At 44.1% G+C, this 15,703-nt stretch overlaps 1 protein-coding gene across 1 annotated transcript in view; it reads left to right on the top strand.

Annotated features, from left to right (window-relative positions):
• Positions 1–15,703, top strand: part of ADAMTS17 (ADAM metallopeptidase with thrombospondin type 1 motif 17) — a gene marked incomplete at its 5' end in the record, with an annotated part of 153,568 nt that overhangs the window by 101,350 nt on the left and 36,515 nt on the right. Inside the window, 4 exons of the mRNA XM_031059652.1 lie at positions 695–769; positions 6,277–6,357; positions 10,987–11,144; positions 14,948–15,107. Of these exons, the coding sequence (XP_030915512.1) occupies positions 695–769; positions 6,277–6,357; positions 10,987–11,144; positions 14,948–15,107 (474 nt within the window). The remainder of the gene's footprint in view (positions 1–694; positions 770–6,276; positions 6,358–10,986; positions 11,145–14,947; positions 15,108–15,703) is intronic.

Below are 15,703 nucleotides of genomic sequence, written 5' to 3'. Positions count from 1 at the left end.
TCAATGCAGTGTTTCCATCTTTAGCCATCTCGCATAATCTAGAAGATAATTGTTTTTACCAGTATAACCTCATGACCGTTTATTAGGTGTTTTGTTTTATTTTTAATTTCATTTTGAAAGTCAATTACATTTTATGTGTGCTTCCATCCATTTCTGTTCACACGCTGCTGTTTTGCAGAATCAGGTCCTCAGGTGAACCCACTGAATTTCATGCAGTAAGCAAAGCTCCAGGTCTGGTATCACCAAGTGAACTTGTGAATTTCTCAAGGAGAAAAAAGGCTTTTTATTTTAAATTGACAGTTAGGCAAAAATGTGCAAAACTTCGATGGAAGCTGGGGCAAAGAAAGATCCACAATATTCTGGTGATAACAAGATCAAGGTTTGGGTGTGTAAATGATTGCACAGTTCAGTGGCAAATACCCACAACCTGGCTGCATTCCAAGTCAAAGCCAAGACCCCGAGTCCAGTGTGCTGATTTATTATTTCAAAGGAGAATAGATTTCAAACATCAAGACATTGATTATTTTGGAGTGGTATCTGTTTGGGGAATTGCAGCTGCAGCCTTGAGCATTGGCTCTGCCTGTGGGACTCCTCTGGTTGCAGGATTGGTCCCTCTGTGTCCTGTGATTGCAAATGATGTTGTGGAGCCCTGTGAACTGAACTAAACCCCTGCCAACTCCTTTCTGTTTCTTAGTAACCAATAGTCATTGTAAGAAGGTTTCCACATGTGTGATGGCAAAGGCAAAGGCTGTTCCCAAGTGTTTCTCGTGTAAGATACTTGAATGCTGTTTGCAGTGTCAGTGGGTGTCGGTGAAATCCTTTGGTGTTGGTCCTTTATCTTCATTTTGTCGGATTAGATGGGGAAATTTGGTATCAAAAGCCATGGATAAACTTCAAGTCCTTTTACTGTTTCACTTGCCTTGTCAGAGATACGATACAGATCCTTTCCTTTTAGGGAACCTATCTGTGGAAAGGAAGCCAAATTTTCAAGCACCAAGCAAAAAGAACCAGGCCTGTTTCTTTTTTCCCCCAACTTTAATGTCACAGAGGTTCTATGCACCAAACAAAAAGAGCCAGGTCTATTTCTTTTATTCCCCAACTTTAATGGCACAGAGGTTCTATGCACCAAGCAAAAAGAGCCAGGTCTATTTCTTTTATTCCCCAACTTTAATGGCACAGAGGTTCTATGCACCAAGCAAAAAGAGCCAGGTCTATTTCTTTTATTCCCCAACTTTAATGGCACAGAGGTTCTATGCACCAAGCAAAAAGAGCCAGGTCTATTTCTTTTATTCCCCAACTTTAATGGCACAGAGGTTCTATGCACCAAACAGAAGGAACCAGGTCTATTTCTTTTATTCCCCAACTTTAATGTCACAGAGGTTCTGCCATCCTGGTGGGAAAGACAGTGGAACATTCAAAGTGCCTCATAGGAGATCCAGCAGTTCAGCTCTTAGCACCTGTGATCCAGGGTGATCCAACTGGAAATGGACCCCATTTTTCTGCAGGAGAGGAGGTCAAAAGCCTTAATTTATGATGCTAAACATCACATACACTTGTGTGCAGCTGGCTGTCTTCAGCAGGCCAGCTGAATGCACTGTTTAGACTGAGGTTTCCTTTTGACTGGCAGCATGCCTTGTACCTATTTCTACAAAATAATTTTTCAAAACCAAACACAGAGTTGTTCTGAAGTCCACCTCTGTCACTGCCACTGTACAGGGGACTTAGAAATGAAGGGCAGCTCTTGGACTCCTGTCTCTTGGGGAGCTGATTTATCACTGACAGCTTCTCCAAGGTTGTGCCTGTAATGCTCAGAGACTTGGGTCTGTCCCTCCTGATTTTTCTCAGCCACATCAAGATTTTCATTTATTATTGTGACTCAAAAGAATTTATGGTTATAATTCAAAAGAATGACCACAGATGTTTGGATTTTCTTTTTTAATGGCAGAATCTAATAAGGTGAGATATGCCAGTTGTTGTAACTGTCATTTTGGGAAAGGAAAAATACACCTTTGCTAGGAATTTTTCTTTTTAAGATGGTAGAAAAGTAGAGGTTTTATTGCATATGCTGTTTGTCCAGCACTTACTAAAAGAATTTTGAACAGTAGTGCTGTCGTGCTGGCTGGGAGCATCTTTAGCCAACACAAAAATATCTTTTTTTATCAACAGGATGCACATGTAAATTACAAGAAAATAGAATTCTACCTAATCTTTAACTCAGAGATCACTTATGGGGGTTTCATCAGAACATGCAAGTTAGAAATCCCAGTTACCAACTTTGCAGCAATAGTAGGAGGCTTTGAAATTTATCCATGGCTCTTCAGAGAAATTATTTTCTTGCAACTGAGCTATCCCATGGCTGGAAGTGGACAGGTGCCAATGCAGGATTTATTCTCAAACTAAAAGCAAAGGAGAATCATCACAGCTATCCAGAAAACAGACACATAATTTGCACTCCACTGCAGCAAGTAGCAATCAGCAAAAGCTGCAAGGTGAGAAGGAGATGGAGTCTGGGGTGCTCAGCTGGTGCCTATCCCTGAAGTACCATGGAAGCTTTGCTGGCCTTGGCTGGCAGGTAGGCAGGACAGCCTGATCTCCTTGGCTTCTACCCTGAGATCTTTGTTCAAAGCACTTTTGGGAGGTTTGATAATGGGCTGGGCACTGTTGACCTCACAGCTGATTTTGGTGTGTACAGGGATAGATAGGAAGGTGCAGTGCCCAGGGGTTGGTACTTTCAGCCATGGGATCATTTGTCCTTCACCTCTGAGTCCATCTTTCACTGCAGTGTGAACCAGAAGAGTTTTGCAGTAGATCAGTGGCATTCTGAAGTTCACACTAAACTTTCTGTTCTTTCTGGGAGTAATAACAATGGCTAACAATGGATTTTTCTGTGTGGGCTGCTTTCCTCTTGCAAATCTCTCCAGCATTTAAATGAAGATACAGTAGCCACTGTTCACATATTAATCTCCTTGATGACAAAGCCACCTCTTTGTTCTGGTGTCTCTCCTAATACGAGTTATACCATAAAATTTGTATCTAGGATTTGCTTCAATCACAGTCTTACATTCCTGAGACACTGATGTAATGCAGATTATCCAGAAAGATTGGTGTGTGCCAAAGTAACTGTTCCCAAGGTGGAGTATACTGCATACAGCACTATAAATTATCAAATAATGAAGTTCTCCTGTTGTATTTTCAAAGCGTCATCTTAACACGCTGATTTATGGGTGAAATTACTAAAAATACTGCCTGATAGTTGCCAAAGCTCATCAGTCTTTAACCAGTTCCTCATTTAAAGATGAACTTTAAGCCCAACCTTGCAAATCCCAGCCTTGCAGACAATTATCCTTAGACCTAACAGAACTTTGAGAGTCCTTGACTGGGGGCCAACTCTGAGACTTTTTTTGGTCATTCTAGCTGACACTTGATAATCTTTCTGGCAATCTGCAGTTACAGTTTGCTTAATAAAATGTGCCTGGAAAACACTGGAGGTGTTTCCTGGTGCAGTTATCTCAAAGATCAGGAATCTGTGACCACAAGCCTCCCACCAGCTCTGAGGACCAGAGTGGAGTGGTGGAGGTGATCCAAGTTTGTACCTGTGGCAAATTTACATAGGTAATATCCAGTCTGTTTGCAGCAGAATTTGACCACTAACTCACCCAGCATTGCTGGAGGTAATGAATGAGAGTGTCCAGATGCTCCTGGTGGGACATGCCCAAGGTTCTGCTTCACCTCTGAGAGGACAGGTCAGATCCAAACCCCTGCAAAGCATTTGGCAGTTCTCCAATAGGAGAGTGAAGGTCAGCAGTCAGGTTTGTGGCACAGTGAGATAACACAGTGTGTTTCTTTTTATTCAGGAGCTGTGAGTGCAGCCCTCCAAAGCCATCAATCAGGATTAGAAATTACACAAGGAGAAAAAATCTGGTGTGAGACCAAACCAAACAGTCTCCAGAGCTAATACTCTATTAATAGCTCACACTTGACTATTGTAAAATGTAACATAAAAATCACCTTTCCACGTGGTGTTTCTCTCATGGTACAGTGATGAAATGAGTGTGTTTAATGGCTTGAGCTGAGCCTCCAGCACAGCTCCAGAGTTTGCTCACCTCTAAAGGAGTGTGACACACTCCTGGCTGCTGCTGGGTCAGGGGGACAGATCCAGAGTTCACTGAACTTAGTGACTGCCTTCCGCTAAATTCAGAGTAACTTTGTCTCCAACCCCTGCATGATTTGGCTTTGGGCATTTGTATCTGGTTTAAAAACTAAGTAAGTAAATAGTCCCCTGGTAGGTACATTAAATTACCTGAAACTTGGGCATGTTCCAAACTGGCTTCTTAACAGGGGTGTTCAGGGTGTATCAGGAGCTGTTTCCTTGTGACAGACTCTCACTGGTCACACTTCTGCTGTGTGTTCCTGTCTTGAGTAGCTGTTGGTTGGGTTTATATGCAGCTGCATGGGGTGCAGTGGGGATGTTTGATATCTGACTGTATTGGCTGTGATTTGGTGTCTCAGCTGATGAAAACCCAACTCCTGGCAATGTCTAGGATGAAGCCCAACATCTGTCTGCTCTGATTTCATAACAGATTTCCATATTGCCTTTGTAAAATTGACCCTGGAAGTAATGATTTTTCCTGCTAAAACCTAGGCTGGAACAGCAGCTGGGAGAGCCTCTGGCTTCTGTGCACAGACAAGGTCTGAGCTCTGCTGCCCCTCTCTCTGGTTTTCCTGCAAGGGATGAGTGACCATTTCTGGCATATCCTGAGTAAGGGAGAAGTAAGTGATGAGGAACAAGTGCAAGGAGAACTGAGCTGAAGAGTGAGATCAAAGTGTCATTAGATACAACAAATCGGGGAAAGAGGGAGCCTGTCTGGCCCAAGTCAGCTGCCCACCTTCTGCACTTGATGAAAGCCAAGAGCTCAAGCCTTACTCATCAAATGAATTTTCAGGAAATGAATCCACCATCTGAGACCCCAAATCTGTTTCACTCCGTGTCACAATGGAAGGAGAATCACTTAGTCCTGAGGTGCAAGAGACTGTCACCATACTCTTTGGAGTCCTCCCTGTATCAGCACAGCTAAAGCAGGGCTGCACTTTTATCCCTAAAATAGCTCCCTGAACACTGCTAAGTGCTAAAGGAATCACTGCTCCGTGTGCCAGCACTTCTCCAACCCATTGCTCTAGACAGCTCACAATTCCCATAAAGGCATCACTGACACACAACAGCTTCACAGAGCCCTTTAAAGCAAGAAAAGTGGATGAGGGGACATACAGGATAAGCTGCTTAACATCTAAAAGAAAGAGGACAGCAATAACCCCAAAAAGGTGCCAAGTGATACACTGCAAAGTAAACTGGGTGGCCAATTAGAAGGAATCAAGTCATGGTTGTGATGAGATTAGTGTCATCTACAGAGGCCTGATTCAAAGTCCATTGAAGCCAGTGGAAAAACTCTGCCTGGCCCTTTGAAATGGGCCCTGGTGTTCCTCTGCTTTATTGTTTAAAGGCACCGCTTCCACCCCATGGAGCAAGTCTGTAACTCCACATGTCTCCATAGAGGAGGAAAAGAGGCTGCATTTCCTTGTAGCTCCTGCTTATTCCTACTGTATTCTGTGAGTCAAAATTGGTCTTTGAAAAATTGTTTAGAGGTGGCCAGTGGTCAGTCCTGGAGAAACTTCCAGCTGTGTTATTGCATTTAATCTGAGCTGTTGAATTCTCAGCAGTCCAGTGCAAGGAGATCATTATCTCCTCCAGAATTTTTGTACAGAGCTGAAATGTAAATGAATGAAAACAAACTTTTTCCCTCATTTTTTACACTAATTCCCTCTGTCCAGTTTTAGCATCATCAAAAAGTTTTGTGGAAGTGAGTCCTTTCTGACACCACAGCCTTGACAGGGAGGACAAAGCAGGAGCAACTTTTGGAACATCATTTCACATGTCTGTTCTGTGCACTGTTGCTCCTGACAGTCACACTTAGCAGTGTCCTCGTGCATCCCTGTCAGTACTGCAGGAAAACCAGGATGGTTCAAAGGGTGCAGATCTAATTAGAGCTAATTAACAAGCCTGAAGTCACAGCTGAGCAGCACTCATACATTTCTGCTGATATGTTAGTCATGACCACGCCTGTGACAGCAGTGAGAAGTGGCTGCCAGCACAGGGATCTCATTTGGAGTGTTTCTCACTCAGTCCTGAGCCCGGAGTTGAGTTTTTCTCAGGGAGATGGGGGATGGCTGCTCCTGGCTGGCCCTGCCCTGCCTTCATTCACCCCTTTTTTGTTGCTCTAGGTTACATCGAAGCCGCTGTGATCCCTGCGGGTGCCCGGCGGATCAGAGTGGTAGAGGACAAACCTGCTCACAGCTTTCTGGGTAAAAAGACAAAAGTAAAAATGTTTTTATTAAAATCCAGCTCTGTTTTCTTTTTAAAATGGCCCTTCTCTAAGCGACCTGTAAGGTTTGTTGCTGCCAGGGAGGGGTTGGTGATTTGAGTCTTGCTGCAATCTCTGCTTTTGTGGCTTGGTTTCATGATGTTGTGATGTGATAGTATGTGACACATACAGGCCCTGTGCAACCTGGAAGGACCAGAGAGTACTTTTATATACAGACAGAAGAGTTCCTGAGCAGAACTTGGCAGTGGCTTGCACAGGGCTGCCAGGAGCACACAGCACTTCAGGAGGGAGTGGGGAAGAGAACAGTGTGTTTAGAGAAGGGAATGGCAGAGGTACTGATAGGAGGGCGCCCAGCTCAGTCTGAAGCAGAGGCAGGACAGGGCAGCTGATATCCCTCAGTAACCTGCTGCCATTTCCTACAGCAGCACATTTTCATTGGATGCTGTACCCAAGACCTGATCCTGCATTCTGAGATGGGGTTGGCTGCAGCCTCTAGTCCACTTGCCTCTATTTTATCAGGCAAAAAAAATTGTTTAATCCTCTTGTCATTTCTACTTCTGCATTCCTTTAGAGGGGAACAGGCATCCTCTCCTCCTTTTCCTATTGGGAAAAAAAGGTTTAGACATGGCTGATGGGTAAGATTTGCATGTGAGGTTGTTGTAGGGCAGAATCTGTCAATGAATTTGTTGTTCAGTTACTCATTGCATAAATTAAAGGTCAGAATGGCATTTGTAAAGTGCAGCCAGTCAGTTACACTGAAGATCTGTTAATCTGGTCTTCTGCCTCTCCAATGTTTGAGGCATTTCCTTCTCCGTCATTGCTGTGCAATAGATAAAGGGTTTTATCCCCATCTACTTCTAGGGAGTCCAGGTCACAGAAATGCCCCATTAGCCCTGAATTTACACAGGAAGCCTGTGGCAGAGCAGAGGCTTCAGAAAAAATTACCCAAGATCCAAAAAAACCCTGGCATGGTCCCAGAGCTGCATGGCCATGGAATTGCTTCCAGAGAGGAAGGAACTCTGAGAGGATTGCAGAACATGTCACTCTCTTGTTTGTGAAGAGGAAACTGAGGTGTTGCAGCTTGCTCATGGCTATGCAGGGAGTCAGAACAAAGCTCAGACCTTGGTCTCTGATTTCCACATTTTTTGCTTATAATTCCTCATCTCCAACCAAAAGGAGATGTTAATATCCAGCACTGGAATATCGGATGCTGCTGAAAACATTTGCATAGTGGCTGTGTCAGGGTTTCAGCTCTAGTGCTACTGATTTTCTGTCTTGAGATGTTGCTGCAGTTGGCAATATCACTGGGAAAGATGCTTTTGTTCTCTTTCACTCCAGATCCAGGGGAAAAAAGGAGGGCAGATTATGTCATTCAGTTGCCCTTTGATCAAAACCATTGGCATTTGTGCCACTTCATGGTAGGAAGGAATATCACCACTGCTCCTATTTCCATAATGCTTTAGCCAGAGGATCCTGCCTACACGAGATGTTTGACATAGCAAAGGCTGGTGGAATAATGGGAGCCAGTGTTTCTTTGGGTTTTGCAAGTGCTCTGCCTTCTGGAAACCAGCCTTTTTGTTTGTCTTGGTGGGGTTTGCATGGGGTATTTGGGCTTTGGCAGATAGCAGAGCACTGAGAGTCTTACATGAGTTAGAAACTGCCCTTCCTTGGGACAACATAACCTTGACTAAAGCAGATGGTTCCCCACTGGGTGGTGAAGATTAGGATTGTGTATTTTTGAGAGCAGGAGCTGGCCCTCTTTGCATCACATAAAGATAGATAAAAATCTGGCTCTTTTAAAGCTTTTAGTGCTTTCAGCTCTTTGGTTCATGGTCAGGAGCCAGGAGAACCTCTCTAAGCTTTCCAGGGTTTTCTCTTTCAAGGAACACAACACAAAGAAAACATGCCCAATGCCTTGCTGAACTGAGATGAGGAATAGCAGCAGGGGGGTTCCATAGGGCAATAAAGATGACCAAGAAAAAGTCCCAATCACTCTTAAATTCAGGTCTGAGTGTGGAAGGATTTTCTATTTCAATAGCACTGACAAAGCTGAGTCCAATCAGGTCCTATTTCTACTCAGAACCAGGTACAACATTCTGGAAAGAAGCCCAGCATAATTTGGAATCATTATTCCATGTGCTGGGAGCAGTGCCTGAAGAATTTCCCTCCACCTACAGGCAACCCACGCTGGCTGCCTTGGCTGGCTGTAACTCTTAAAAACCACCTTGAACAGGAAATGCCTGGGCAGTTTGTGTCCACAGGCTGGGAAGCAAGCTGGAGAGACCCAAGGTGGAAATAAAGATCTGACTAGATGCCAGGTTTAGAAGTTGATTGGTCAGTTCCTGCCTTCCAGCCAACAAGAAAAACAGAAGTTACAGGTTTTGTTGCTGGGGTTCCTATTCCTCCTCCTCTTCTACTGTACAAGTTTGAGTTTAGTTCTGTCACCTCTGGGGCTGGGCACACAGCCAGTGGTTGTGTGTGACAAAAGCCATTGGAGTTCCCTGTGTTTGAGACATGGAAGGTTTTGTAGCTGCAGCAGTGATCTTGCTGATGGGGTAATGGAGGCAAACAGCAATGACAACACTTTGGCCTAAGTGCTCTGCTCAGTCCTCAGTGCAATTCCTGCAATCCTCGAGGAGCACCTTTGGGAACAGGTCTGTTTCCAAACTCTCCATCTCTTCAGCCACTAAGGGAGCAGTGCCTGCAGCAATCAAAATCAAACCCTGCCCAGAAAAGAGGTTCACAAAGATGAAACATTGGTTTTCATCAGCAAATTATCTCCCTTTGATGGTGAGCTGGAACCAAAGCATGACTTAAGTCACTCAACCTCTTAGACAGTTTGGAGCACATGCTGGGCTATCTTTCCTAGTCAGCCATGCTGCTTGGAGATAGTTTTATCTCACCCACAGCTTTGATCTGCCTGAAAGCCACTAGGTCTTGGCAGAGGAAAGCAGTCCTGCTTCAGAATTGTGTCTGCAGCTTGCAGAAGGTACTTTGTAAACTGAGGAACAAAGCAAAAAGAGAAGTGAGCCACAGGGAGAGACACATTGCTGCAGCATGCACATGCAAGGATACCATCTTACCCCTGGGCTGTATGCCAGGGGGAACTTTCCTCAGAAAAAATACTCTCCCACTTCAGTTCCACTTCACCCTGATTTTGGAGCCTCTGCTGGGACTCTGAGAGCTGTCAGGAAGGTTGTGTGCAGCAGGACAGATATCCACCTTTTTCCAGGATTCCCAGTGTAGATGCAGAGAACCTTGTGACCTCCACTTGCTCCAGATTCCCCCAGAGTTCAGACATCACAAATGATATATATACATATATATATATATATATATATATCCTAAGCACACCCAGGAGAGTTTGCTGGCTATGGAGGCTTGATCCAAAGGGATGACAATAGGAGATTTCCTATTGGCTTCCAAAGGCTTTAAACAGCTTCTCTTTCCTTCTTGCAACAAACTCAGTTAAGTGAGAGCAAAGTTCTTTACTGGAAGAGAATAAAATAGGCATGAGATGCTAGAGGTTAAAAAAACATCTTGTTAAAGGCTTAGCCAAAAGACACAGTTAACCTTGAACTAAGGAAGCCCAGTAACATGTGGGATATTCTGTCTGTCTGCTGTCAGGGCAGATTTGATCACAGTGAATGGATCTCCACAAAGGGGCCTGGCACTTTGTGCTGCAGCAGGGTCTGCCAATTTCCTCTTCCCTCAGTGCATCACACCAACATCTGGATAACTCTGCTTCCGTTCTAACACAGAAAGCACATCAATCCCTAAATCAGCTTCCACTGATGAGTCAACAGTAATGTGATGCCCTTATGGCTGGAGCTGTCTTTGAGTGTTTGAAGGACATCAGTGATCCTGATGCAATAGTTAGGCTGGAAAAATGGACATACTACTCCAAGTATCTTTTCTTCTCAATATTAATCTTCCTTCTGAAGTTGAGCTTTCCATGTTGACCTTAGTGAGGCACAGAGGCACAGGATGGGTGTGACCCTACAGCACCTGGCCTTATGCACCTATGCATTTGTGTCCAGCATTTGGACTCTAAAAAGAGGGTGGCCAAGTTCACATTTTGCCCACTGACCAGCCCCTGCTTTGTGACTTGACTTCTTTTACAGCTGTGACATCTGAATGTTAATTTTTTCAATGTTTGGTTATGGAGCACACACAAACACAGCATCAGTTGTATTTTGCATTTGCAAATCTTCACGTGTGTATCGACAAAGATTGGATTGATCTTTTTCTCAAGGAGAGTTTAGGAAAATGTGATCTCAAAATCTGGAAACTGAAAGAAAATTCTGTTGGAAACTAAATTGCAGATTTGTCTTGTTGCATTTTAAAGGAGAGTGTAGAGGTAAATGATTTATGAATTTTATGTTAATTCTTCAAAATACCTTCATTAACTGAAGTACAGAATATATCCAAGTTAAAAACATCACAATAGGCCATTTAAAAGTTAGGGAGAGTTTATTCTTTTAAACTCACATCCATTACAAGGTTTCTGCATCTTGTGCTTGAGGTACCTTGAGACAAAGGCTCAGTAGTCTGTATTGTAATTATGAATTTGCTTGCATTTCATTCCGTGGTCTTTGGTTCATTGCAGCTTTAAAAGATTCCAGTAAGAGATCCATTAACAGCGACTGGAAAATTGAGCTTCCTGGTGAGTTTCAGATCGCAGGCACCACTGTCCGGTACGTGCGAAGGGGGCTGTGGGAGAAAATCTCTGCCAAAGGACCAACTAAAATACCACTGCACTTGATGGTAACTTTATATCCTTTGTTTGTGTTTCTTAAGTGATGCAACAGAAAGGGTTTATATCCTAGCTGAAAGTTAAATTTTGATTGTTTGCTTCCTCACCACAGTGTTCTTTTGCAGCATTGCAGGGGCTGGAGAAGCCCAGCTCCCCACTCAAAAAGTGATGCCCCATCCTGGGAGAACAGGCAGTGTTCATTCAGCTCATGTCCAGTGCAGGAAATCCCTGTAATGTGTCACAGGTCCATTTTAGGGGATGTATGTTCCCAAGGACCTGAATTATTTCTTGGGCATACCTGATCACACACATAAAAGCATATTTGCTGAAATCTTTTCATCTTATGCCAGAATGTATGCTGTTCTCTTACAGAAGAGGTGCAGATCTAGCATGCACAGATGATATATGTGAATTTGAATCTAAGTAATGACTTAATTACACACAGAAATATTCTTTGTTTTCTCTGTATTGTTTTTTCAATTGTATGTAGTTTAAGGTGGTTTTTGACATTTTTTCTTAATGTTCAGCATAGCCCTTCTGTTAAGCCAGGTTGGTATTTTACAGCCATGTGGCTGAACATGAATGAGAAGTCCACAGGGGTGAGAAGAGCAGGACTGTGGTCCCAGAGCTGTCATTGGTGGGTGACAGGGTGACCCATGGGCCAGTCCCTTAATGCTGGTGTAACCTTAACATTTGTATTTGTAAGATAGCTGTAATAATTCCTGTCTCATATATCTGTTCCTGTTTAAAAGTCTGCAGAAAGCTTTACGGGTTCTGTAGCAAGGTTTGCATAGAAAGTATATTTGTTTTTTTATTCTATTCCATTTTTTTCTGTGCTGTTTCTTCTCCTTGTGACTTTTTGCCATGTTTGTTCTCTGAAGGCTATCTGTAAGCACTGCTAGAAATCAGCATTCTCTCCCTTCCCTCACCTGATTTTTTTGGCTTCCTGGTGTTCATTGTGCAACACTTCCTGACCCAGTTTGAAAAGCTCCAAAGATGCCTGAACTTTTCACACACACAAAAAGCTGACAGTAATACCCACTTTGTCAGTACTTTCTTGGTGTCAAAATCTGCTGCACAGGAACATGAGGGGTTTTGTCTTTGCTTTCTCAGACAGATGAGTGAGTTTACAGGCTCACAGACCAGTGTAATGCTGGATTCAAAGAAGTTACAGCTGGAGTGGTCAGAGGCGCAGGGTTGGGCACACCAGCAACCTTCCTGGCTTACCCATGTAGTCCAGGGTGTGCCCACTCAGAGGAGGTGTATTACAGAAGGTCTATTACACCCTCTTCACCATCAGAAACTTCTTCTGGACTTTGGCCTTAACACAAGCCTTCCCTCCTGAAACCAGGACTCTGACAAAGTTCCTTGTACTGCCAAGCTCTTCCCAAGCTCATGTGAGAAACAGGAGTTGCACAGGTACCGTTTGGGAAGATGCTGTGCAGGGTTCCTTTGGCAGCTCCTGGAACCTTCCAGGGCATTGCTTGGTTGAGGTCCACTGCAGTAAAATCTGGATTTTGGCATTTTTGTGAACCTCAGCATCAGCAGATCTTTGGTTTTAAAGAAATGCTCAGTTCCCCTTCGTTATGGAGTAAGTAGCTAACATAGGAGTGATTTTGAGCTTCTCCATGAGTGGCCTGTCCAGATACAGACAGGCCCTTACAGCAGACATAAGCAGAGGAAATGTTCCTTCTTCACCTTCCTTCAGAGGAATGATTAAAAATGAGGAATGTAAAAATTACCAGACCATTAAAAAAACATGTGGTTTTAAATCACTACCAGTGGTAAACAAAGCACACATGAAGTCTTTGCTTCGAATCAGATACAAATCTTTTCCCTGATACAGGGTGGTGGGTTTCCTTCTTTCAACACAAGAAAGACAGGATGGTTACCAGTTCCCTCTAAATAGAAAACTGTTGTTCAAACAGTGGTGGAATACACTGGACTGACAAAGAGCCAGAAGCTTCAGTCAATCCATTGTGACCTGCATTTGAAACCAATTATACACACATACACACACCCCCCAATTATATATGGCTACGAAATTGCATGAAATTGGTTTCATATGGGCCTTTAGATTCACTGGTCTCACACCCATATTGAGATAATAAGGATTTCTTTTTAGGGGCTGGTTTTTAATACTTGAGGCATTTCTCCAAGTGCATTGCTGTGTGTGTATTTCTTGGAGAAACTGGTGTTTGTGTAAGTAGGCCTGTGCTAGTCCTCCTTGTGCAACAGAGGACAACCAAACACTCCCAGAGCAGAAGGGGGCTTTAGACAAGGCTGGCTGATCAGTTCTCTAGAACAGGAGTTTGTATCTCCTGCACTTCAAGAAAGCCAGAGCAGGGCTCAAGCTCTCTGCCTCTGCCTGCCTGGTGTTTGAATTGTGTTTAGAAAAACCAACATTCATCTTTGAAATTGTAATGATGGCTGGCTGGTTTCAACCCTGGTATTCAGTCCTGGAAGTGAGGCCTCCTTCTGTAGCTGAAGCAAAATCATGTCCTTGTTCCCCACATCCTCTGGGAGGGGCTCATCTGCCCAGGGTTCTGCCCTGTGCAGGGCAGCTCATGGGTGCTGAGTTTGTGGAGCCCCCTCAGTGTTCACAGCACAGGCTGCCAGGGCCCCTTCTTTCAGCACATTTGTGTGGTTAAACAAGCTCCTGACAGCTTTAGTGAGATTATTGGTTAAGTAGGAATGATTGTGCAAATCTGAAGGGGAAACAATGATTGTTGGGGGATAATAGCATTTGCAAATTTGTCTTTTTTCGAACAGGCAGCTGCTTGCCCCACTTATGAGAGCCTTTATTTGATAAGGCATTGCTTCTATTTCAGTAGGTGACAAAAGCCAGCACAATTCACCTGTTTAATGCTGCTCAGATCATGGGATAATAAGTATAAGTAAGTTTAAAGCCACAGCATGAACATTACAGTAGTACTTCTATGGCATTTGTTAATACTGTGGTTACTGAGATTCCATGGACCCTGTTCTCCATGGGATATCTTCCAATCAGTTCTGACTCAAGCCAGGGAAAGTGAGAGCCAAATGAAGTCCAACATGTAAATCAAAACAGGACTCTCATCTACCTATGGTGAAAACATAAACATTTTTCTCTGTTCCTTTGGTAACAGTCAGGGAATTTTGGAGTAATAACACTGGAGACATCACTAGTGATTCCATAGGAAATAGCCTGCTGTTGGAAGCAGGTTTCACCTTCCTCTAGCAATATGCAGGGATGAAAATATATGTTACCAGAAGCTGTATGATATGGCTTTTGCTTGTCATCCACAGTTTTCTGAGACATACAACCCTGCTGCTACAGCTTGTCAGCAGGAGTAGTCATACTTGCCGTGAGTGCCACATTCACCAGGAGGCAAGGGACTTCTTGTGCAGCAGTTGTTTTTGCTCTGAGAAGCATCACCTTGTTCTTTCACATGTTTAAGTCTAGATGCTCTTTAAAATAATTGGTATATGAAAAGTGCTGATTTAATGCTTCCTGTTGTCTTTCTCTTTGAATAGCCAGTGTCCTGCTGATCACGTGTGAGGCTGGAAGTTATGCCTTGAATTCCAGGTTTAGACATCCCTGTGCTGCTTTAAATATTCACAAATCATAAGCAGTTCTTGCTCCTGCAGTTGCCCTGTTTTACCAGTACTGTTGTAATCTAAGTTTTCTAGATAAAGATTTGGTTGCCTTTCACAAGGTATTTATATTTTAGGGATTTTTTCCTGAGCCAGCATTTTCCAGCAGTGCTATCCCAGCCTGTTGGCTCTCCCAGCACAGTGTGTTGCAGCAGCCTCTCTTTTCCTGCCGAACCAGGTGCTGTTATTCCACGACCAGAATTATGGAATTCATTATGAATACACCATCCCTGTAAACTATACTGCTGAAAACAGAAGCGAGCCAGAAAAGCAACAGGACTCCTTGTACATCTGGACACACAGTGGATGGGAAGGATGCAGTGTGCAGTGTGGAGGAGGTAGGGACACCAGGAAGCTTGGTGGGAATCCCTGAGTGGTGTTTGCAGCCTCCAGCCACAGGAGAGGTGGAAATTGGCCATGAAAATGGACTTTGCTATAATGAATTCAATGAAAGCTCATTCTCACCAGCTCTCCCTGCTCTGATCCCCATCCCCACAGTTAATTTCCAGCCAGCCTTTTGGCAGGGACACTGCTCTGTCACTGCAGGCAGAGCTGCACCTGGATTCTGTGTGCAGCCCCAGCCTCCAGCCCCCACCACATTCCTGGAGCAGCATCTCACAGGTGTCCAGGCACGCTCAGGGAAAGGCCCTTCCTCCCCAGGGATGGAGCAGGGCAGTGCTGCTGGGCCAGCTCCTGAAGATCTGCATCAGATGCTCCCACCCAGGAGCACATGGCAAAGCTCCCTTCCCAGAGCATCCCTGGTTGTGCCCAGACAGATCTGCTGCAGCTCTAGGGGAGTTGGTGCTGTGAAAGCAGAGACTGCTTTGTCAGACACTGTCCATTGCATGTGCAGTGCTGGAAGAAGGAGTTTGTTCCCTGAGGAAAACAGATCATTTCCAAGCATTCTGGGCAGTCTGTCTTCACCAGCAGACTC

Source organism: Geospiza fortis, unplaced genomic scaffold (genome assembly GCF_000277835.1).
Source record: "Geospiza fortis unplaced genomic scaffold, GeoFor_1.0 scaffold2, whole genome shotgun sequence".
Taxonomy (NCBI): Eukaryota; Metazoa; Chordata; class Aves; order Passeriformes; family Thraupidae; genus Geospiza; species Geospiza fortis.
The sequence above is the reverse complement of the archived record's forward strand: the minus strand, read 5'-3'. Positions and strand labels throughout refer to the sequence as shown.